At 64.2% G+C, this 24,015-nt stretch overlaps 3 protein-coding genes across 3 annotated transcripts; all 3 read left to right on the forward strand.

The window, feature by feature from the left end:
* Positions 1–316: 316 nt before the first annotated feature.
* On the forward strand, positions 317–18,423 carry LOC116241780 (uncharacterized). The gene is made up of 4 exons (XM_090128077.1): positions 317–832; positions 5,722–6,219; positions 16,812–18,345; positions 18,396–18,423. Exons 1-4 carry the CDS (start codon positions 670–672, stop codon positions 18,421–18,423), a joined length of 2,223 nt encoding a protein of 740 aa, XP_089984203.1. The 5' UTR covers positions 317–669.
* Positions 10,804–16,627, forward strand: LOC149914044 (uncharacterized). The gene is made up of 4 exons (XM_090128053.1): positions 10,804–10,815; positions 11,230–11,420; positions 12,254–13,141; positions 16,591–16,627. The coding sequence occupies exons 1-4, from the start codon at positions 10,804–10,806 to the stop codon at positions 16,625–16,627; spliced, it is 1,128 nt and encodes a 375-aa protein (XP_089984179.1).
* Positions 18,424–18,764: 341 nt separating the features above from the next.
* LOC149914045 (uncharacterized) lies at positions 18,765–22,958 on the forward strand. The gene is made up of 2 exons (XM_090128110.1): positions 18,765–19,747; positions 19,823–22,958. Exons 1-2 carry the CDS (start codon positions 18,765–18,767, stop codon positions 20,409–20,411), a joined length of 1,572 nt encoding a protein of 523 aa, XP_089984236.1. The 3' UTR covers positions 20,412–22,958.
* The last annotated feature ends 1,057 nt before the right edge of the window (positions 22,959–24,015 follow it).

Here is a 24,015-nt window from a genome sequence, read left to right on the forward strand (position 1 = left end):
TTGGAGGAAATTGGAGGGAAATGGTTGGGAATGGGGGGAAATTGGAGGGAAATGGGGGGAAATGGGGGTGGAATGGAGGGAAATGGGGGGAAATTGGAGGGAAATGGTTGGAAATGGGGACTGAATGGGGAGAAATTGACCTAAAATGGGGCAAATTGGTCACAGAGTGGGGGGAAATTGTCCAGAATTGGGGATAATGGGCCTAAATTTGGGAGAAACGGCCCCAAAATGGAGAGGAAACAGGAAAAATGGGGGGGTTTGGACCCAAAATGGGGTGAAATGGCCCGAAAACGGGAGAAATGGTGACAAAGATGGGAGAAACTGATCCAAATTCGGGGGAAATTGTCCCAAAATGGCGCAAAAGGCCTCAAATTTGGGGGAAATTCGACACATAAAAGGGAAAGTTGACAAAAATGGGGGGAAATGCACCAAAATCGGGGGAAACGGACCCAAAATCGGGGGAAATTGACCCCAAAATTGGGCGAAACGGACCCAAAACGAGAGAGTGAGAATTGCCCCGATGGGGTGCCGCGTGTCTCTGGGGGGGGCGGTGGGTTAATTACCCCCACGCGCCGTTAATTACCCCCACCCGCCGTTAATTAATCGCACCCCTTCACGTCGCTGCCCGTCGGCGACGAAAGGGTTAACAGCGCGCTCGCCTCCACGCGCATGCGCCGTGCCGCCCCGAGGGGGGGGGCGTGGCTTAGCCGCCCCCGATTTCTGATTGGCCGCCGGAGAAAAGCGGAAGGGGCGGGGCTAAGCGCGCAGGAGGGAGGAGAGAAACCGGAAGCTCGTGGCGGAGCGGAGCGGAGCGGCAGGGAGCACTTCCGGTGTGAGTGGGGGGGGGGGGGGGTCAAGGGGGGGCTTTTAAACGTGGGGGGGGGGGGTTGACATCCCATAATAAGCCCGCGCAGCTCTATAGGGACCCCCTATAGACCCCCATTAGGGCCATCCCATAATAGCAGCGCATCCCATAGGGAAACGTGGAGGACCCCCCCCAAATTGGGACCCCGCCCCCCCCCCAAAAAAATGGGGGTCTTTGGGGTCCCCCCCCCCCCCGGCGGTGCTGCCGTGATGATGACGTCACTCTTCTCCCCCCCCCCTTTGTGTCCCCCCCCCCAATTTTCTGACCCCCCCCTTCTTCTCCACCCCCTCTTCGCCCCCCCCCCAAATCCCCCCCCTGTGCCCCCATCACCCCCCTGCCCCCCCCCCAAATCCTTGTCCCCCCCCATCCCCTCTACCCCCCCACCCCCTCAATGTCCCCCCCCCAATTTTCTGACCCCCCCTTCTTCCCTACCCCCTCTTTGCCCCCCCCAATCCCCCCTCTGTGCCCCCATCCCCTCCCTGCCCCCCCCCAAATCCTTGTCCCCCCCCATCCCCTCTCCCCCCCCCACCCCCTCAATGTCCCCCCCCCCAATTTCCTGACCCCCCCCTTCTTCTTCGCCCCCCCCTCAAACCCCCATCCCTCTCAACCCCCCCACCCCCCCTCTGTGCCCCCTTCACCCCCCTGCCCCCCCCACATCCCCTCCTTGCCCCCCCCCAATTTTCTGACCCCCCCCTTCTTCTCCACCCCCTCTTTGCCCCCCCCCAAAACCCCCCTCTGTGCCCCCATCACCCCCCTGCCCCCCCCCCAAATCCTTGTCCCCCCCCATCCCCTCTCCCCCCCCCACCCCCTCAATGTCCCCCCCCCCAATTTCCTGACCCCCCCCTTCTTCTTCGCCCCCCCCTCAAACCCCCATCCCTCTCAACCCCCCCCACCCCCCCTCTGTGCCCCCCATCACCTCCCTGCCCCCCCCACCCCCTCCTTACCCCCCCCAATTTTCTGACCCCCCCCTTCTTCCCTACCCCCTCTTTGCCCCCCCCAATCCCCCCTCTGTGCCCCCATCCCCTCCCTGCCCCCCCCCAAATCCTTGTCCCCCCCCATCCCCTCTCCCCCCCCCACCCCCTCAATGTCCCCCCCCCCAATTTCCTGACCCCCCCCTTCTTCTTCGCCCCCCCCTCAAACCCCCATCCCTCTCAACCCCCCCACCCCCCCTCTGTGCCCCCTTCACCCCCCTGCCCCCCCCACATCCCCTCCTTGCCCCCCCCCAATTTTCTGACCCCCCCCTTCTTCTCCACCCCCTCTTTGCCCCCCCCCAAAACCCCCCTCTGTGCCCCCATCACCCCCCTGCCCCCCCCCCAAATCCTTGTCCCCCCCCATCCCCTCTCCCCCCCCCACCCCCTCAATGTCCCCCCCCCCAATTTCCTGACCCCCCCCTTCTTCTTCGCCCCCCCCTCAAACCCCCATCCCTCTCAACCCCCCCCACCCCCCCTCTGTGCCCCCCATCACCTCCCTGCCCCCCCCACCCCCTCCTTACCCCCCCCAATTTTCTGACCCCCCCTTCTTCCCTACCCCCTCTTTGCCCCCCCCAATCCCCCCTCTGTGCCCCCATCCCCTCCCTGCCCCCCCCCAAATCCTTGTCCCCCCCCATCCCCTCTCCCCCCCCCACCCCCTCAATGTCCCCCCCCCCAATTTCCTGACCCCCCCCTTCTTCTTCGCCCCCCCCTCAAACCCCCATCCCTCTCAACCCCCCCCACCCCCCCTCTGTGCCCCCAATCACCTCCCTGCCCCCCCCACATCCCCTCCTTGCCCCCCCCCAATTTTCTGACCCCCCCCTTTTTCTCCACCCCCTCTTTGCCCCCCCCCAAACCCCCCCCTGTGTCCCCATCCCCTCCCTGCCCCCCCCCAAATCCTTGTCCCCCCCCATTCCCTCTCCCCCCCCCACCCCCTCAATGTCCCCCCCCCGATTTCCTGACCCCCCCCTTCTTCTTCGCCCCCCCCTCAAACCCCCACCCTCTCTTTGCCCCCCCAAACCCCCCCTCTGTGCCCCCATCCCCTCCCTGCCCCCCCCCAAATCCTTGTCCCCCCCCATCCCCTCTACCCCCCCCACCCCCTCCTTGCCCCCCCCCAATTTTCTGACCCCCCCCTTCTTCTCCACCCCCTCTTTGCCCCCCCCAAACCCCCCCTCTGTGCCCCCATCCCCTCCCTGCCCCCCCCCAAATCCTTGCCCCCCCATCCCTTCCAATCCCCCCACCCCCTCCTCGCCCCCCCCCCAATTTTCTGACCCCCCCATTCTTCTCCACCCCCCTCTTTGCCCCCCCAAATCCTTGTCCCCCCCCATCCCCTCTACCCCCCCCACCCCCTCAATGTCCCCCCCCCCAATTTTCTGACCCCCCCTTCTTCCCTACCCCCTCTTTGCCCCCCCCCAAATCCCCCCTCTGTGCCTCCCATCACCCCCCTGCCCCCCCCCAAATCCTTGTCCCCCCCATCCCTCCCCACTCCCTCCAACCCCCTCCTTGCCCCCCCCACCCCCCCAACCCCCCTCTTTTCCCCCCCCAACCCCCCCAATCCCCCTTTTTTCCCCCCCCACCCCCTTCCCTGCCCACCTCCACCCCCTCCAACCCCCCCCCCACCCCCCATTCTCTTTGTCCCCCCCCCCTCTTCCAACCCCATCCCCAACCCCCCCAACCCCCCCATCCCCAACCCCCCCATCCCTCCCCCCTCCCCAACCCCCCTCCCCACCCCCCCACCCCCCTCTTTCCCCCATCCCCCTCCCCACTCCAACCCCCTCCTTGCCCCCCCATCCCTCCCCACCCCCTCCAACCCCTTCCTTTCCCACCTCCCACCCCCCCCAACCCCCTCCCCACCCCCAACGCCCCCTTTTCATCCTCCAACCACCCCCCCACCCCCCCACCCCCCTCTTTTCCCCCTCTTTTCCCCCTCCAACCCCCTCCCCACCCCCCTCTTTTCCCCCTCCCCACCCCCCCAACCCCCCACCCCCCTCTTTTCCCCCTCTTTTCCCCCTGTTTTTCTCCTCCAACCCCCTCCCCAACCCCCCAACCCCCCCAATCCCCCTCTTTTCCCCCTCTTTTCCCCCCCCAACCCCCTCCCCACCCCCCACCCCCCTCTTATTCCCCCTCTTTTCCCCCCTCAACCCTCCTCTTTTCCCCCTCCAACCCCCTCCCCACCCCCCACCCCCCCTCTTTTCCCCCTCCCCACCCCCCAACTCCCCCAACCCCCCTCTTTTCCCCCTCCAACCCCCTCCCCACCCCCCTCTTTTCCCCCTCCCCACCCCCCCAACCCCCCTCTTTTCCCCCTCTTTTCCCCCTCCAACCCCCTCCCCACCCCCCAACCCCCCTCTTTTTCTCCTCCCCATCCCCCTCTTTTCCCCCTCTTTTCCCCCATTTTTCTCCCCCCAATCCCCCTCTTATCCCCCCTCCCCACCCCCAACCCCCCCAACCCCCCTCTTTTCCCCCTCTTTTCCCCCTCTTTTCCCCCTCCAACCCCCTCCCCACCCCCCAACCCCCCTCTTTTTCCCCTCCCCACCCCCCACCCCCCTCTTTTCCCCCTCTTATCTCCCTCCAATCCCCCTCTTATCCCCCTCCCCACCCCCAACCCCCCCAACCCCCCTCTTTTCCCCCTCTTTTCCCCTCCAACCCCCTCCCCACCCCCCTCTTTTCCCCCTCCCCACCCCCCAACTCCCCCACCCCCCCTCTTTTCCCCCTCTTTTCCCCCTGTTTTTCTCCTCCAACCCCCTCCCCAACCCCCCACCCCCCACCCCCCTCTTTTCCTCCTCCAACCCCCTCCCCACCACCCAACCCCCCTCTTTTTCCCCTCCCCACCCCCCACCCCCCCTCTTTTCCCTCTCTTTTCCCCCTCCAACCCCCCTCTCTTCCCCCTCTTTTCCCCCTCCAACCCCCTCTCCACCCCCCCAACTCCCCTCTTTTACCCCTTCCCACCCCCCCAACCCCCCCACCCCCCTCTTTTCCCCCTCCAACCCCCTCCCCATCCCCCCACCCCCCTCTTTTTCCCCTCCCCACCCCCACCCCCCCTCTTTTCCCCCTTCCCACCCCCCCAACCCCCCCAATCCCCCTCTTTTCCCCCTCCAACCCCCTCCCCACCCCCCTCTTTTCCCCCTCCCCACCCCCCCAACCCTCCCACCCCCCTCTTTTTCCCCTCTTTTCCCTCTCCAACCCCTTCTCCACCCCCCACCCCCCCTCTTTTTCCCCTCCCCACCTCCCACCCCCCTCTTTTCCCCCTCTTTTCTCCCCCCAATCCCCCTCTTATCCCCCCTCCCCGCCCCCAACCCCCCCAACCCCCATCTTTTCCCCCTCCAACCCCCTCCCCACCCCCCCAACTCCCCTCTTTTACCCCTTCCCACACCCCCCCAACCCCCCCACCCCCCTCTTTTCCCCCTCTTTTCCCCCCCCAACCCCCCTCTTTTCCCTCTCCAACCCCCTCCCCACCCCCCTCTTTTCCCCCTCCCCACCCCCCTCTTATTCCCCCTCTTCCCCCCCCCTCTTTTCCCCCTCCAACCCCTTCTCCACCCCCCACCCCCCCTCTTTTTCTCCTCCCCACCTCCCATCCCCCTCTTTTCCCCCTCTTTTCCCCCCCCAACTCCCCTCTTTTCCCCCTCCCACACCCCCCCAACCCCCCCAACCCCCCTCTTTTCCCCCTCCAACCCCCTCCCCACCCCCCAACCCCCCTCTTTTTCCCCTCCCCACCCCCCACCCCCCTCTTTTCCCCCTCTTTCCCCCCCCCAATCCCCCTCTTATCCCCCTCCCCACCCCCCCAACTCCCCCAACCCCCCTCTTTTCCCCCTCTTTTCCCCCTTCCCACCCCCCCAACTCCCCCACCCCCCTCTTATCCCCCCTCCCACCCCCCTCCCCACAAAACCCCAGACACCATGCCCCCCCCCCAATGCCTGCACTGCCCCCTCCCCGCCGCCCTGCTGCGTCCCCGCACCTCGGAGCCCATGTGCCGTTCGTGTTTCGTCTCCGCCTTCGAGCTGGAAGCCCACCGAGCCATTTTAGGTGACGACCACCCACCCAAAGAAGGTGAAATTTGGGCCGTGGCCACGTCGGGGGGCAAGGATTCGGCCGTTTTGGCTCACCTGCTGGCACGCTTGGAGAAGAAACATCACTACGGCTTAAAGCTGGTGCTGCTGTCGGTGGATGAAGGCATCTCCGGATACAGGGATGCATCTTTAGGGGCAGTGAGGAGAGGCAGGGGGGATTTACCCCTTTTGGTGGTGGGATTTAAGGAGCTGTTCGGATGGAGCATGGATCGGGTGGCCAAAGAGTTGGGGGGATCCAACCACTGCACTTTCTGCGGGGTGCTGAGGAGGCAGGCGTTGGAGAGGGGAGCCAGGCTGCTGGGGGTGGATCGCATCGCTACCGGTGAGGGACTGGGGGGCACTGGGAGGGCAGTGGGGGGCATTGGGAGGGGATGGGAGGGGACTGGGGGGCACTGGGAGGGGGTGGGGGGAGATGGGATGGGACTGGGGGGCACTGGGAGGGGACTGGGGGGCACTGGGAGGGGACTGGGGAGCACTGGGAGGGGACTGGGGGGCATTGGGAGGGGATGGGAGGGGACTGGAAGGGACTGGGGGGCAGTGGGAGGGGATGGGAGGGGAGTGGGAGGGACTGGGGGGCACTGGGAGGGCAGTGGGGGGCATTGGGAGGGGATGGGAGGGGAGTGGGAGGGACTGGGAGGCACTGGGAGGGAGTGGGGAGAGATGGGATGGGACTGGGGGGCACTGGGAGGGGAGTGGGGGGCATTGGGAGGGGATGGGAGGGGACTGGGAGGGACTGGGGGGCATTGGGAGGGGATGGGAGGGGATGGGAGGGACTGGGGGGCACTGGGAGGGGATGGGAGGGGACTGGGGGGCACTGGGGGGGAGATGGGATGGGACTGGGGGGCACTGGGAGGGGAGTGGGGGGCATTGGGAGGGGATGGGAGGGACTGGGAGGGGATGGGAGGGGATGGGAGGGGACTGGGAGGCACTGGGAGGGGATGGGAGGGGACTGGGGGGCACTGGGAGGGAGTGGGGGGAGATGGGATGGGACTGGGGGGCACTGGGAGGGGAGTGGGGGGCATTGGGAGGGGATGGGAGGGGACTGGGAGGGACTGGGAGGGGATGGGAGGGGAGTGGGAGGGACTGGGAGGCACTGGGAGGGGATGGGAGGGGACTGGGAGGCATTGGGAGGGGATGGCAGGGGACTGGGGGGCACTGGGAGGGAGTGGGGGGAGATGGGATGGGACTGGGGGGCACTGGGAGGGGACTGGGGAGCACTGGGAGGGAGTGGGGAGAGATGGAATGGGACTGGGAGGGACTGGGGGGCACTGGAGGGGAGTGGGGGGCATTGGGAGGGGATGGGAGGGGACTGGGAGGGACTGGGGGGCATTGGGAGGGGATGGGAGGGGATGGGAGGGACTGGGGGGCACTGGGAGGGGATGGGAGGGGACTGGGGGGCACTGGGGGGGAGATGGGATGGGACTGGGGGGCACTGGGAGGGGAGTGGGGGGCATTGGGAGGGGATGGGAGGGACTGGGAGGGGATGGGAGGGGATGGGAGGGGACTGGGAGGCACTGGGAGGGGATGGGAGGGGACTGGGGGGCACTGGGAGGGAGTGGGGGGAGATGGGATGGGACTGGGGGGCACTGGGAGGGGAGTGGGGGGCATTGGGAGGGGATGGGAGGGGACTGGGAGGGACTGGGAGGGGATGGGAGGGGAGTGGGAGGGACTGGGAGGCACTGGGAGGGGATGGGAGGGGACTGGGAGGCATTGGGAGGGGATGGCAGGGGACTGGGGGGCACTGGGAGGGAGTGGGGGGAGATGGGATGGGACTGGGGGGCACTGGGAGGGGACTGGGGAGCACTGGGAGGGAGTGGGGAGAGATGGAATGGGACTGGGAGGGACTGGGGGGCACTGGAGGGGAGTGGGGGGCATTGGGAGGGGATGGGAGGGGACTGGGAGGGACTGGGGGGCATTGGGAGGGGATGGGAGGGGACTGGGAGGGACTGGGAGGGGACTGGGGGGCACTGGGAGGGGATGGGAGGGGAGTGGGAGGGACTGGGAGGCACTGGGAGGGGATGGGAGGGGACTGGGGGGCACTGGGAGGGAGTGGGGAGAGATGGGATGGGACTGGGGGGCACTGGGAGGGGATGGGAGGGGACTGGGAGGGACTGGGGGGCACTGGGAGGGGACTGGGGGGCACTGGGAGGGGATGGGAGGGGAGTGGGAGGGACTGGGGGGCACTGGGAGGGGATGGGAGGGGAGTGGGAGGGACTGGGGGGCACTGGGAGGGGATGGGAGGGGAGTGGGATGGGGCTGGGGGGCACTGGGAGGGAGTGGGGGGAGATGGGATGGGACTGGGGGGCACTGGGGGGCACTGGGAGGGGAGTGGGGGCAATGGGAGGGGATGGGAAGGGAGTGGGGGGACTGGGAGGGAGTGGGGGGCACTGGGATGGGACTGGGATGGGACTGGGGGGCACTGGGAGGGACTAGGGGGCAGTGGGAGGGGATGGGAGGGGAGTGGGGGGCACTGGGAGGGACTGGGGGGCACTGGGAGGGGATGGGAGTGGAGTGGGAGGGAGTGGGGAGCACCGGGAGGGGACTGGAAGGGACTGGGGGGCACTGGGAGGGAGTGGGGGGCGATGGGAGGGGATGGGAGGGGACTGGGGGGCACTGGGAGGGGACTGGGAGGCACTGGGATGGGGTAGGAGGGAACTGGGAGGGGTGTTGGGGGCATTGGGAGCGGACTGGGAGGTACTGGGCCATACTGGGAAGGACTGGGAGGTGCTGGGTCGTACTGGGAGCGGACTGGGAGGTACTGGGCCATACTGGGAGCGGACTGGGAGGTACTGGGGCATACTGGGAAGCACTGGGAAGTGCTGGGCCATACTGAGAACGGACTGGGAGGTGCTGGGCCATACTGGGAGCGGACTGGGAGGTGTTGGGCCATACTGGGAGCGGACTGGGAGGTACTGGGCCGTACTGGGAGCGGACTGGGAGGTACTGGGCCATACTGGGAAGGACTGGGAGGTACTGGGCCATACTGGGAGCGGACTGGGAGGTGCTGGACCATACTGGGAGCGGACTGGGAGATACTGGGTCGTACTGGGAAGGACTGGGAGGTACTGGGCCATACTGGGAAGGACTGGGAGGTGCTGGGCCATACTGGGAAGGGCTGGGAGGTGCTGGGCCATACTGGGAGCGGACTGGGAGGTGCTGGGTCGTACTGGGAAGGACTGGGAGGTGTTGGGCCATACTGGGAGCGGACTGAGAGGTGCTGGGCTGTACTGGGAAGGACTGGGAGGTGCTGGGCCATACTGGGAAGGACTGGGAGGTGCTGGGAGCGGACCAGGAGGTACTGGGCCATACTGGGAAGGACTGGGAGGTGCTGGGCCATACTGGGAGCGGACTGGGAGGTACTGGGCCATACTGGGAGTGGACTGGGAGGTGCTGGGCCATACTGGGAAGGACTGGGAGGTACTGGGCCATACTGGGAAGGACTGGGAGGTGCTGGGCCATACTGGGAGCGGACTGGGAGGTACTGGGCCATACTGGGAGTGGACTGGGAGGTGCTGGGCCATACTGGGAAGGACTGGGAGGTACTGGGCCATACTGGGAAGGACTGGGAGGTGCTGGGCCATACTGGGAGCGGACTGGGAGGTGCTGGGCCATACTGGGAAGGACTGGGAGGTGCTGGGCCATACTGGGAGCGGACTGGGAGGTGCTGGGCCATACTGGGAGCGGACTGGGAGGTGCGGGGCCATAGTGGGAGCGAACTGGGAGGTACTGGGCCATACTGGGAAGGACTGGGAGGTGCTGGGCCGTACTGGGAGCGGACTGGGAGGTACTGGGGCATACTGGGAAGGACTGGGAGGTACTGGGCCATACTGGGAGCGGACTGGGAGGTACTGGGCCATACTGGGAAGGACTGGGAGGTACTGGGACATACTGGGAAGGACTGGGAGAAGCTGGGCCATACTGGGAAGGACTGGGAGGTACTGGGCCATACTGGGAGCGGACTGGGAGGTGCTGGGCCATACTGGGAGCGGACTGGGAGGTACTGGGCCGTACTGGGAAGGACTGGGAGGTGCTGGGCCATACTGGGAAGGACTGGGAGGTGCTGGGCCATACTGGGAGCGGACTGGGAGGTACTGGGTCGTACTGGGAAGGACTGGGAGGTGCTGGGCCATACTGGGAGTGGACTGGGAGGTGCTGGGCCATACTGGGAAGGACTGGGAGGTGCTGGGCCATACTGGGAGCGGACTGGGAGGTACTGGGCCGTACTGGGAAGGACTGGGAGGTGCTGGGCCATACTGGGAGCGGACTGGGAGGTACTGGGCCATACTGGGAGCGGACTGGGAGGTGCTGGGAGCCGACTGGGAGCGGACCGGGAGGTACTGGGCCATACTGGGAGCGGACCGGGAGGTGCTGGGCCATACTGGGAGCGGACTGGGAGGTGCTGGGCCATACTGGGAGCGGACTGGGAGGTGCTGGGCCGTACTGGGAGCGGACTGGGAGGTGCTGGGCCATACTGGGAAGGACTGGGAGGTACTGGTTCGTACTGGGAAGGACTGGGAGGTACTGGGTCATATTGGGAGCGGACTGGGAGATACTGGGTCATACTGGGAAGGACTGGGAGGTGCTGGGCTATACTGAGAGTGGACTGGGAGGTGCTGGGCCATAATGGGAGCGGACTGGGAGGTGCTGGGCCATACTGGGAGCGGACTGGGAGGTGCTGGGCCATACTGGGAAGGACTGGGAGGTGCTGGGCCATACTGGGAGCGGACTGGGAGGTGCTGGGCCATACTGGGAGCGGACTGGGAGGTGCTGGGCCATACTGGGAAGGGCTGGGAGGTGCTGGGCCATACTGGGAGCGGACTGGGAGGTGCTGGGCCATACTGGGAGCGGACTGGGAGGTACTGGGTCATACTGGGAGCAGACTGGGAGGTACTGGGCCATACTGGGAATGGATTGGGAGGTGCTGGGAGCGGACTGGGAGGTACTGGGCCATACTGGGAGCGGACTGGGAGGTGCTGGGAGCCAACTGGGAGCGGACTGGGAGGTGCTGGGAGCCAACTGGGAGCGGACTGGGAGGTGCTGGGCCATACTGGGAGCGGACTGGGAGGTGCTGGGCCATACTGGGAGCGGACTGGGAGGTATTGGGTCGTACTGGGAGCGGACTGGGAGGTGCTGGGCCATACTGGGAGCGGACTGGGAGGTGCTGGGCCATACTGGGAAGGACTGGGAGGTGCTGGGTCGTACTGGGAGTGGACTGGGAGGTGCTGGGCCGTACTGGGAGCGGACTGGGAGGTGCTGGGCCATACTGGGAGCGGACTGGGAGGTGCTGGGCCATACCGGGAAGGACTGGGAGGTACTGGGCCATACTGGGAAGGACTGGGAGGTACTGGGCCATACTGGGAACGGACTGAGAGGTACTGGGCCATACTGGGAAGGACTGGGAGGTACTGGGCCATACTGGGAAGGACTGGGAGGTACTGGGCCATACTGGGAGCGGACTGGGAGGTACTGGGCCATACTGGGAAGGACTGGGAGGTGCTGGGCCATACTGGGAAGGACTGGGAGGTGCTGGGCCATACTGGGAGCGGACTGGGAGGTACTGGGTCGTACTGGGAAGGACTGGGAGGTGCTGGGCCATACTGGGAGTGGACTGGGAGGTGCTGGGCCGTACTGGGAAGGACTGGGAGGTGCTGGGCCATACTGGGAGCGGACTGGGAGGTACTGGGCCGTACTGGGAAGGACTGGGAGGTGCTGGGCCATACTGGGAGCGGACTGGGAGGTACTGGGCCATACTGGGAGCGGACTGGGAGGTGCTGGGAGCCGACTGGGAGCGGACCGGGAGGTGCTGGGCCGTACTGGGAGCGGACCAGGAGGTACTGGGCCGTACTGGGAGCGGACTGGGAGGTGCTGGGCCGTACTGGGAGCGGACCAGGAGGTACTGGGGCATACTGGGAGCGGACCGGGAGGTGCTGGGCCATACTGGGAGCGGACCAGGAGGTACTGGGCCGTACTGGGAGCGGACTGGGAGGTGCTGGGCCGTACTGGGAGCGGACTGGGAGGTGCTGGGCCATACTGGGAAGGACTGGGAGGTACTGGTTTGTACTGGGAGCGGACTGGGAGGTACTGGGTCATATTGGGAGCGGACTGGGAGATACTGGGTCATACTGGGAAGGACTGGGAGGTACTGGGCTATACTGGGAGTGGACTGGGAGGTGCTGGGCCATACTGGGAGCGGACTGGGAGGTGCTGGGCTCTACTGAGAGTGGACTGGGAGGTGCTGGGCCATACTGGGAGCGGACTGGGAGGTGCTGGGCCATACTGGGAGCGGACTGGGAGGTATTGGGTCGTACTGGGAGCGGACTGGGAGGTGCTGGGCCATACTGGGAGTGGACTGGGAGGTGCTGGGTCGTACTGGGAGCGGACTGGGAGGTGCTGGGCCGTACTGGGAAGGACTGGGAGGTGCTGGGCCGTACTGGGAAGGACTGGGAGGTACTGGGTCATACTGGGAGCGGACTGGGAGGTGCTGGGTCGTACTGGGAGCGGACTGGGAGGTACTGGGTCATACTGGGAGCGGACTGGGAGGTGCTGGGTCGTACTGGGAGCGGACTGGGAGGTGCTGGGCCATACTGGGAGTGGACTGGGAGGTGCGGGGCCATAGTGGGAGCGAACTGGGAGGTACTGGGCCATACTGGGAAGGACTGGGAGGTGCTGGGCCGTACTGGGAGCGGACTGGGAGGTACTGGGGCATACTGGGAAGGACTGGGAGGTACTGGGCCATACTGGGAGCGGACTGGGAGGTACTGGGCCATACTGGGAAGGACTGGGAGGTACTGGGACATACTGGGAAGGACTGGGAGAAGCTGGGCCATACTGGGAAGGACTGGGAGGTACTGGGCCATACTGGGAGCGGACTGGGAGGTGCTGGGCCATACTGGGAGCGGACTGGGAGGTACTGGGCCGTACTGGGAAGGACTGGGAGGTGCTGGGCCATACTGGGAAGGACTGGGAGGTGCTGGGCCATACTGGGAGCGGACTGGGAGGTACTGGGTCGTACTGGGAAGGACTGGGAGGTGCTGGGCCATACTGGGAGTGGACTGGGAGGTGCTGGGCCATACTGGGAAGGACTGGGAGGTGCTGGGCCATACTGGGAGCGGACTGGGAGGTACTGGGCCGTACTGGGAAGGACTGGGAGGTGCTGGGCCATACTGGGAGCGGACTGGGAGGTACTGGGCCATACTGGGAGCGGACTGGGAGGTGCTGGGAGCCGACTGGGAGCGGACCGGGAGGTACTGGGCCATACTGGGAGCGGACCGGGAGGTGCTGGGCCATACTGGGAGCGGACTGGGAGGTGCTGGGCCATACTGGGAGCGGACTGGGAGGTGCTGGGCCGTACTGGGAGCGGACTGGGAGGTGCTGGGCCATACTGGGAAGGACTGGGAGGTACTGGTTCGTACTGGGAAGGACTGGGAGGTACTGGGTCATATTGGGAGCGGACTGGGAGATACTGGGTCATACTGGGAAGGACTGGGAGATACTGGGTCATACTGGGAAGGACTGGGAGGTGCTGGTCCATACTGGGAGCGGACTGGGAGGTGCTGGGCTATACTGAGAGTGGACTGGGAGGTGCTGGGCCATACTGGGAGCGGACTGGGAGGTGCTGGGCCATACTGGGAGCGGACTGGGAGGTGCTGGGCCATACTGGGAAGGACTGGGAGGTGCTGGGCCATACTGGGAGCGGACTGGGAGGTGCTGGGCCATACTGGGAGCGGACTGGGAGGTGCTGGGCCATACTGGGAAGGGCTGGGAGGTGCTGGGCCATACTGGGAGCGGACTGGGAGGTGCTGGGCCATACTGGGAGCGGACTGGGAGGTACTGGGTCATACTGGGAGCGGACTGGGAGGTACTGGGTCATACTGGGAGCAGACTGGGAGGTACTGGGCCATACTGGGAATGGATTGGGAGGTGCTGGGAGCGGACTGGGAGGTACTGGGCCATACTGGGAGCGGACTGGGAGGTGCTGGGAGCCAACTGGGAGCGGACTGGGAGGTGCTGGGAGCCAACTGGGAGCGGACTGGGAGGTGCTGGGCCATACTGGGAGCGGACTGGGAGGTGCTGGGCCATACTGGGAGCGGACTGGGAGGTATTGGGTCGTACTGGGAGCGGACCGGGAGGTGCTGGGCCATACTGGGAGCGGACTGGGAGGTGCTGGGCCATACTGGGAAGGACTGGGAGGTGCTGGGTCGTACTGGGAGTGGACTGGGAGGTGCTGGGCCGTACTGGGAGCGGACTGGGAGGTGCTGGGCCATACTGGGAGCGGACTGGGAGGTGCTGGGCCATACCGGGAAGGACTGGGAGGTACTGGGCCATACTGGGAAGGACTGGGAGGTACTGGGCCATACTGGGAACGGACTGAGAGGTACTGGGCCATACTGGGAAGGACTGGGAGGTACTGGGCCATACTGGGAGCGGACTGGGAGGTACTGGGCCATACTGGGAAGGACTGGGAGGTGCTGGGCCATACTGGGAAGGACTGGGAGGTGCTGGACCATACTGGGAGCGGACTGGGAGGTGCTGGACCATACTGGGAGCGGACTGGGAGGTACTGGGTCGTACTGGGAAGGACTGGGAGGTGCTGGGCCATACTGGGAGTGGACTGGGAGGTGCTGGGCCGTACTGGGAAGGACTGGGAGGTGCTGGGCCATACTGGGAGCGGACTGGGAGGTACTGGGCCGTACTGGGAAGGACTGGGAGGTGCTGGGCCATACTGGGAGCGGACTGGGAGGTACTGGGCCATACTGGGAGCGGACTGGGAGGTGCTGGGAGCCGACTGGGAGCGGACCGGGAGGTGCTGGGCCGTACTGGGAGCGGACCGGGAGGTACTGGGGCATACTGGGAGCGGACCGGGAGGTGCTGGGCCATACTGGGAGCGGACCAGGAGGTACTGGGCCGTACTGGGAGCGGACTGGGAGGTGCTGGGCCGTACTGGGAGCGGACTGGGAGGTGCTGGGCCATACTGGGAAGGACTGGGAGGTACTGGGTCATATTGGGAGCGGACTGGGAGATACTGGGTCATATTGGGAGCGGACTGGGAGATACTGGGTCATACTGGGAAGGACTGGGAGGTACTGGGCTATACTGGGAGTGGACTGGGAGGTGCTGGGCCATACTGGGAGCGGACTGGGAGGTGCTGGGCTATACTGAGAGTGGACTGGGAGGTGCTGGGCCATACTGGGAGCGGACTGGGAGGTATTGGGTCGTACTGGGAGCGGACTGGGAGGTGCTGGGCCATACTGGGAGTGGACTGGGAGGTGCTGGGTCGTACTGGGAGCGGACTGGGAGGTGCTGGGCCGTACTGGGAAGGACTGGGAGGTGCTGGGCCGTACTGGGAAGGACTGGGAGGTACTGGGTCATACTGGGAGCGGACTGGGAGGTGCTGGGTCGTACTGGGAGCGGACTGGGAGGTGCTGGGCCATACTGGGAGCGGACTGGGAGGTGCTGGGCCATACTGGGAAGGACTGGGAGGTACTGGGTCATACTGGGAAGGACTGGGAAGTGCTGGGCCATACTGGGAGCGGACTGGGAGGTGCTGGGCCGTACTGGGAAGGACTGGGAGGTACTGGGTCATATTGGGAGCGGACTGGGAGGTACTGGGTCATATTGGGAGCGGACTGGGAGATACTGGGTCATACTGGGAAGGACTGGGAGGTACTGGGCTATACTGGGAGTGGACTGGGAGGTGCTGGTCCATACTGGGAGCGGACTGGGAGGTGCTGGGCTATACTGAGAGTGGACTGGGAGGTGCTGGGCCATACTGGGAGCGGACTGGGAGGTGCTGGGCCATACTGGGAGCGGACTGGGAGGTATTGGGTCGTACTGGGAGCGGACTGGGAGGTGCTGGGTCGTACTGGGAGCGGACTGGGAGGTGCTGGGCCATACTGGGAAGGACTGGGAGGTACTGGGTCATACTGGGAAGGACTGGGAAGTGCTGGGCCATACTGGGAGCGGACTGGGAGGTGCTGGGCCATACTGGGAGCGGACTGGGAGGTGCTGGGCCATACTGGGAGCGGACTGGGAGGTACTGGGCCATACTGGGAGCGGACTGGGAGGTGCTGGGCCATACTGGGAAGGGCTGGGAGGTGCTGGGCCATACTGGGAGCGGACTGGGAGGTGCTGGGTCGTACTGGGAGCGGACTGGGAGGTACTGGGTCATACTGGGAGCAGACTGGGAGGTACTGGGCCATACTGGGAATGGATTGGGAGGTGCTGGGAGCGGACTGGGAGGTACTGGGCCATACTGGGAGCGGACTGGGAGGTGCTGGGCCATACTGGGAGCGGACTGGGAGGTGCTGGGAGCCAACTGGGAGCGGACTGGGAGGTGCTGGGCCATACTGGGAGCGGACTGGGAGGTGCTGGGCCATACTGGGAGCGGACTGGGAGGTATTGGGTCGTACTGGGAGCGGACTGGGAGGTGCTGGGCCATACTGGGAGCGGACTGGGAGGTGCTGGGCCATACTGGGATGGACTGGGAGGTGCTGGGTCGTACTGGGAGCGGACTGGGAGGTGCTGGGCCGTACTGGGAGTGAACTGGGAGGTACTGGGTCGTATTGGGAGCGGACTGGGAGGTGCTGGGCCATACTGGGAGCGGACTGGGAGGTACTGGGCCATACTGGGAGCGGACTGGGAGGTGCTGGGCCATACCGGGAAGGACTGGGAGGTACTGGGCCATACTGGGAAGGATTGGGAGGTACTGGGCCATACTGGGAACGGACTGAGAGGTACTGGGCCATACTGGGAAGGACTGGGAGGTACTGGGCCATACTGGGAAGGACTGGGAGGTACTGGGCCATACTGGGAGCGGACTGGGAAGTGCTGGGCCATACTGGGAAGGACTGGGATGGGAAACGGCGGGTGCTGGTTCGTACTGGGAGGCACTGGTTTATACTGGGGGACCCCCAGGTCACAACGCCGACGACATCGCCGAGACCGTGCTGATGAACTTCCTGCGGGGCGACGTGGCCCGGCTGCGCCGTGCGGCCACCGAGGCCACCAGTATGGCTACCGAGGCCACCAATATGGCCGCCGGGGTCAACAATACGGCTGCCAAGAATCCCGGTTCAACGGTGGCCACCAAAACCCCAACGGTGGCTACTGAAGATTCTGTGGGGGCAACTAAGAGTCCAGCAAAGATCTCGATGGATTCTGGGGCCACCAAAAACCCAATGGTGGCCACCGAAGACCCAACTGAGGCCACTGAGAGCCCAACGAAGATCTCAACGGTTTCTGTGGCCACCAAAGACCCAATGGAGGCCACCAAGAGCCCAACAAAGATCTCAATGGCTTCATTGGCCACCGAAGACCCACCAACGACCACCAAGAGCCCAACGAAGATCTCAACGGCTTCTGTGGCCACCAAAGACCCAACGGAGGCCACCAAGAGCCCAACGAAGATCTCAACGGCTTCTGTGGCTACCGAAGACCCACCAACGGCCACCAAGAGCCCAACGAAGATCTCAACGGCTTCTGTGGCTACCGAAGACCCACCAACGGCCACCAAGAGCCCAACAAAGATCTCAACGGCTTCTGTGGCCACCAAAAACCCAACGGAGGCCACTGAAGACCCACCAATGGCCACCAAGAGCCCAATGAAGATCTCAACGGCCTCTGTGGCCACCAAAAACCCAATAGAGGCCACCAAAAACCCAACGGAGGCCACCAAGAGCCCAACAAAGATCTCAACGGCTTCTGTGGCCACCGAAGACCCACCAACGGCCACCAAGAGCCCAACGAAGATCTCAACGCCTTCATTGGCCACCAAAGACGCAATGGAGGCCACCAAGAGCCCAAGAAAGATCTCAATGGCTTCATTGGCCACCAAAAACCCAACGGAGGCCACCGAAGACCCACCAATGGCCACCAAGAGCCCAATGAAGATCTCAACGGCCTCTGTGGCCACCAGAAACCCACCAGAGGCCACCAAAACCCCAACGGAGACCACCAACCCCACCCCGACCTCCTCGCCCCCCTCAACCCCACCGAGGACCACCGTCACCAAACCCCCCGGAACCAAACCCACCTCCCTTCACCCCCAAGTCCCCCGACCCCTGGTTGGTAGCCCGTGGCCAGCGGTCCCTCGTTGCAAACCTTTGAGGAACGCCTACGAGAAGGAAATCGTTCTCTACGCCTACTTCCAAGGCTTGGATTACGTCAGCACCGAATGCATCTACGCCCCCCACGCCTACCGTGGCCACGCCAGGGCCCTTTTAAAAGATTTAGAAGCCACCAGACCCAGTTCGGTAGCCGCTTTAGGTCATTCGGGTCGTAGGTTGGCGGTGGGTAGCCACGTGGCTACTAAAACGTTGGGGGCTTGCGTGAGGTGCGGGTTTGCAGCCAGCCAGGAGATGTGCAAGGCTTGCGTGTTGGTGGCGTCGTTGGAGAAGGGGATGCCACGTTTGGGGTTGGGGAAGAGGGCGGTGGGGGTGGGGGGTGGGGGGTGGGGGGAGGGGTGGGGTGGGGGTGGGGAGAGGGGTGGGGGGCGTAAAGATGGGGGGCGTGGGGTTGGGGGGCGTAAAGATGGTGGGGGTGGGGTTGGGGGTCCCAAAGATGGTGGAATTGGGGTTGGTTACAAAGATGGTGGGGGTGGGGTTGGGGGTCATTGGGTTGGGGGTCCCAAAGATGGTGGGCGTGGGGTTGGGGTTCATGGGGTTGGGGGTCCCAAAGATGGTGGTCATGGGGTTGGGGGTCATTGGGTTGGGGGTCCCAAAGATGGTGGTCATGGAGTTGGGGGTCCCAAAGATGGTGGAATTGGGGTTGGTTACAAAGATGGTGGGCGTGGGGTTGGGGGTCATTGGGTTGGGGGTCCCAAAGATGGTGGGGGTGGGGTTGGGGGTCATTGGGTTGGGGGGCGTAAAGATGGTGGGTGTGGGGTTGGTGACCCCAAAGATGGTGGTCATGGGGTTGGGGGTCATGGGGTTTGGGGTCATAAAGATGGTGGGTGTGGGGTTGGGGGTCATTGGGTTGGGGGTCCTAAAGATGGTGGGGGTGGGGTTGGTGACCCCAAAGATGGTGGACTTGGGGTTGGGGGTCATGGGGTTGGGGGTCCCAAAGATGGTGGGGGTGGGGTTGGGGGTCCTAAAGATGGTGGGCATGGGGTTGGGGGTCATTGGGTTGGGGGTCATAAAGATGGTGGGGGTGGGGTTGGTGACCCCAAAGATGGTGGTCATGGAGTTGGGGGTCATGGGGTTGGGGGTCCTAAAGATGGTGGGGGTGGGGTTGGTGACCCCAAAGATGGTGGACTTGGGGTTGGGGGTCATGGGGTTGGGGGTCCCAAAGATGGTGGGGGTGGGGTTGGGGGTCCTAAAGATGGTGGGCATGGGGTTGGGGGTCATTGGGTTGGGGGTCATAAAGATGGTGGGGGTGGGGTTGGTGACCCCAAAGATGGTGGTCATGGAGTTGGGGGTCATGGGGTTGGGGGTCCCAAAGATGGTGGTTATGGGGTTGGGGGTCATTGGGTTGGGGGTCCCAAAGATGGTGGTTATGGGGTTGGGGGTCATTGGGTTGGGGGTCATAAAGATGGTGGCCATGGGGTTGGTGATCCCAAAGATGGTGGTCATGGGGTTGGGGGTCCCAAAGATGGTGGTTATGGGGTTGGGGGTCATTGGGTTGGGGGTCCCAAAGATGGTGGGGGTGGGGTTGGGGGTCCTAAAGATGGTGGGCATGGGGTTGGGGGTCATTGGGTTGGGGGTCCCAATGATGGTGGGCATGGGGTTGGGGGTCATTGGGTTGGGGGTCAGGGGGGGGTTGGTGACCCTAAAGATGGTGGGTGTGGGGTTGGGGGTCCCAAAGATGGTGGCTATGGGGTTGGGGGTCACAGTTGTTGTAGGAATGGTGGCCACGGGGTTGGGGGTCGTGGGGTTGGGGGTCAGGGGGGGGTCGATGAATGGGGTGGTGGCCCCAAAGATGGTGGCCATGGGGTTGGGGGTCCCAAAGATGGTGGCTATGGGGTTGGGGGTCCTGGGGGGGTCAATCAATGGGGTGGTGGCCACGGGGTTGGGGGTCACGGTTGTTGTAGGAATGGTGGCCACGGGGTTGGGGGTCGTGGGGTTGGGGGTCAGGGGGGGGTCGATGAATGGGGTGGTGGCCCCAAAGATGGTGGCCATGGGGTTGGGGGTCACAGTTGTTGTAGGAATGGTGGCCCCAGGGTTGGGGGTCGCGGGGTTGGGGGTCAGGGGGGGGTCGATGAATGGGGTGGTGGCCCCAAAGATGGTGGCCATGGGGTTGGGGGCCACGAAGATGGTGGCCATGGGGTTGGGGGTCCTGGGGGGGTCGATCAATGGGATGGTGGCCACGGGGTTGGGGGTCACGGTTGTTGTAGGAATGGTGGCCACGGGGTTGGGGGTCACAGTTGTTGTAGGAATGGTGGCCACGGGGTTGGGGGTCGCGGGGTTGGGGGTCGCGGGGGGGTCGATGAATGGGGTGGTGGTTGTAGGGCCAGCAGTTATGGGGTGGAGGAGAGGGAGGTGGAGGTGGAGGTGGTGGGTCGGGGGGGGCGGACGGTGAGGCGGAGGGTTGTGGGGTTGGGCCGGGCCAGGGGGGCCATCAATATTTGGGATTTCTGAGGGAGGGGGGGCTACTGGGGGCTACTGGGGGGGCAATGAGGCAAGTGGGGGGGGCAGTGGGGCAACAGGGGCAGTTGGGGGGCAAGGGGGGCAATTAGGGGTCTGTAGGGGCAGCTGGGGGTAAATGGGGGCAATTAGGGGTCAATAGGGGCAACTTAGGGGCAATGGGGGCAATTAGGGGTCTGTAGGGGCAGCTGGGGGTAAATGGGGACAATTAGGGGTCAGTGGGGGCAACTGAGGGGTAGTGAGGGGCAATTAGGGGTCAGTAGGGGCAATGGGGGCAATTAGGAGTCAATGGGGGCAACTGAGAGGCAGTAGGAGGCAATTAGGGGTCTGTAGGGGCAACTGGGGGTAAGTGGGGGCAATTAGGGGTCAATAGGGGCAACTGAGAGGCAGTAGGGGGCAATTGGGGTCTGTAGGGGTAACTGGGGGTAAATGGGGGCAATTAGGGGTCAGTAGGGGCAATTAGGGTTCAATGGGGGCAATTAGGAGTCAATCGGGGCAACTGAGGGGTAGTGAGGGGCAATTAGGGGTCTGTAGGGGCAACTTAGGAGCAATGGGGGCAATTAGGGATCAATAGGGGCAACTGAGAGGCAATGGGGGCAATTAGGGGTCTGTAGGGGCAACTGGGGGTAAATGGGGGCAATTAGGAGTCAATAGGGGCAACTTAGGGGCAATGGGGGCAATTAGGAGTCAATGGGGGCAACTGAGGGGTAGTGAGGGGCAATTAGGGGTCAGTGGGGGCAATGGGGGCAATTAGGAGTCAATGGGGGCAACTGAGAGGCAGTAGGGGGCAATTAGGGGTCTGTAGGGGCAACTGGGGGTAAATGGGGGCAATTAGGAGTCAATAGGGGCAACTTAGGGGCAATGGGGGCAATTAGGGGTCAATGGGGGCAACTGAGGGGTAGTGAGGGGCAATTGGGGGGCAATGGGGGCAACTGGGGGTCAGTGGGGGGCAACTGAGAGGCAGTAGGGGGCAATTAGGGGTCTGTAGGGGCAACTGGGGGTAAGTGGGGGCAATTAGGAGTCAATAGGGGCAACTTAGGGGCAATGGGGGCAATTAGGAGTCAATGGGGGCAACTGAGGGGTAGTGAGGGGCAATTAGGGGTCAGTAGCGCCAATTAAGGGTCACAGGGGCAATTAAGGGTCAATGGGGCCAATTAAGGGGCAATTAGGGGGCAGTTAAGGGGCAATGGGGGCAATTAGGGGGCAATTAAGGGTCAATGGGAGCAATTAAGGGGCAATTAACGGTCAGTGGGGGCAATTAAGGGCCACAGGGTCAATTAAGGGTGAGTGGGGGCAATTAGGGGACAATTAAGGGTCAATGGGGGCAATTAAGGGTCAATGGGGGCAATTAGCGGGCAATTAGGGGACAATTAAGGGTCAATGGGGGCAATTAAGGGTCACAGGAGTAATTAAGGGTCAATGGGGGCAATTAGTTAAGAGTCAATCGGCAATTAAGGGTCACAGGGGCAATTAACGGTCAATGGGGGCAATTAAGGGTCAATGGGGGCAATTAGGGGGGAATTAACGGTCAATGGGGGCAATTAAGGGTCACAGGGGTAATTAAGGATCAATTAAGGGTCAGTGGGGGCAATTAGGGGACAATTAAGGGTCAATGGGGGCAATTAAGGGCCAATAGAGGTAATTAAGGGTCAATGGGGGCAATTAAGGGCCAATGGGGGCAATTAATTAAGAGTCAATGGGGGCAATTGAAGGGGGCAGATGGAGGGTGGGCGGAGCCTCGGGGGGCGTGGCTATGTAAATGAGCAGCGCGGAGCAGCCAATTGAATAAAGCTTTACGGTGAGAAGGTGTGGCCATGCAAATTATCCCGGAAGGGGGCGGGGTTATGCAAACGAAGTGGGTGGACAGGAAAGGTTGAATCTATGGGGTAGAATTAATTCCATTCCCCTCTAATTAATCTCCGACCCCCAATTAAGCTCAGCCCCCCCAAATTAATCACCTCTCTCCCCCTTAATTAATGTCTTACGTGAAATAAATCATCTCTGCCTGTTAATTAATCCCTGTTCCCCCAATTAGTCTTAGCCCCCCAGCTGATTACCTCTCTCTTCCTTAATTAATCTCAGCCCCCAGTTAACCTCAGCCCCCCAATTAATTATATCTCTCACCTTTAATTAATCTTTGTGCCTCTTAATTAATCTCTGCCCCCCAATTAACCCCAGCCCCCCCTCCTACCAATTAATCACCTCTCTCCCCCTTAATTGACCCCTCCCCCAATTAACCCCCTGTCTGCCTCAGGGTGGGGCGGCCCCGGCTTAATTAGAATCGCGTAATTAAGGGTAATTAGCGGCTGTAGGAGGGCTGAGTCAGCACCGCCCGTCCCAGTCCGCCCAGTAACAGCGTGAGGGCAAACTGGGAGCGCTGTGAACTGCAGTGACCCGGGGGGACTGGGGGCAACTGGGGGCAACTGGGAGGGACTGGGAGGGACTGGGAGAGACTGGGGGCAACTGGGAGGGACTGGGAGGGACTGGGGGCAACTGGGAGGGACTGGGGGGGGGACTGGGGGCAACTGGGAGGAATTGGGAGGGACTGGGGGGGGGACTGGGGGCAACTGGGGGGAACTGGGAGGGACTGGGAGGGACTGGGAGAGACTGGGGGCAACTGGGAGGGACTGGGAGGGACTGGGGGCAACTGGGAGGGACTGGGGGGGAACTGGGAGAGACTGGGAGGGACTGGGGGCAACTGGGAGCAACTGGGAGGGACTGGGGGGGGACTGGGGGCAACTGGGGGGAACTGGGAGGGACTGGGAGGGACTGGGAGAGACTGGGGGCAACTGGGAGGGACTGGGAGGGACTGGGGGCAACTGGGAGGGACTGGGGGGGAACTGGGAGAGACTGGGAGGGACTGGGGGCAACTGGGAGCAACTGGGAGGGACTGGGAGGGGGGGGACTGGGGGGAACTGGGAGGGACTGGGAGGGACTGGGGGCAACTGGGAGGGACTGGGAGGGACTGGGGGCAACTGGGGGCAACTGGGGGGAACTGGGAGGGACTGGGGGCAACTGGGAGCAACTGGGGGCAACTGGAAGGAAGTGGGGGCAACTGGGGGCAACTGGGAGGGACTGGGAGGGACTGGGAGGGACTGGGGGCAACTGGGGGCAACTGGGGGCAACTGGGAGGGACTGGGAGCAACTGGGGGGAACTGGGAGGGACTGGGAGGGACTGGGGGCAACTGGGAGCAACTGGGAGGGACTGGGAGGGACTGGGGGCAACTGGGGGGAACTGGGAGGGACTGGGGGCAACTGGGAGGGACTGGGGGGAACTGGGAGGGACTGGGAGGGACTGGGGGCAACTGGGGGCAACTGGGAGGGACTGGGGGCAACTGGGGGCAACTGGGAGGGACTGGGAGGGACTGGGGGCAACTGGGAGGGACTGGGGGGAACTGGGAGAGACTGGGAGGGACTGGGGGCAACTGGGAGCAACTGGGAGGGACTGGGAGGGACTAGGGGGGGGACTGGGGGCAACTGGGGGGAACTGGGAGGGACTGGGAGGAACGGGGAGGAACTGGGAGGGACTGGGGGCAACT

The sequence above is a fragment of the Phasianus colchicus genome, chromosome 32, assembly GCF_987193195.1.
Source record: "Phasianus colchicus chromosome 32, bPhaCol1.hap1.1, whole genome shotgun sequence".
NCBI lineage: Eukaryota > Metazoa > Chordata > Aves > Galliformes > Phasianidae > Phasianus > Phasianus colchicus.

Excerpts from the sequence above, each read along its gene's own strand:
- LOC149914044 (XM_090128053.1), top strand. Across the intron at positions 11,421-12,253 it reads ATACTGGGAAGGACTGGGAG|GTGCTGGGTCGTACTGGGAG; the intron begins GTGCTGGGCCAT and ends GTGGACTGGGAG. Across the intron at positions 13,142-16,590 it reads GACTGGGAGCGGACCGGGAG|GATTGGGAGGTACTGGGCCA; the intron begins GTACTGGGCCAT and ends CATACTGGGAAG.
- LOC116241780 (XM_090128077.1), top strand. The coding sequence starts at position 670 with ATGCGCCGTGCCGCCCCGAGGGGGGGGGCGTGGCTTAGCCGCCCCCGA. Across the intron at positions 6,220-16,811 it reads GGTGGATCGCATCGCTACCG|GTCACAACGCCGACGACATC; the intron begins GTGAGGGACTGG and ends GGGGACCCCCAG. Across the intron at positions 18,346-18,395 it reads GTGGGGGTGGGGGGTGGGGG|ATGGGGGGCGTGGGGTTGGG; the intron begins GTGGGGGGAGGG and ends GGGGGCGTAAAG.
- LOC149914045 (XM_090128110.1), top strand. The coding sequence starts at position 18,765 with ATGGTGGGTGTGGGGTTGGTGACCCCAAAGATGGTGGTCATGGGGTTG. Across the intron at positions 19,748-19,822 it reads GTTGTAGGAATGGTGGCCAC|GGGGTTGGGGGTCCCAAAGA; the intron begins GGGGTTGGGGGT and ends GATGGTGGCCAT.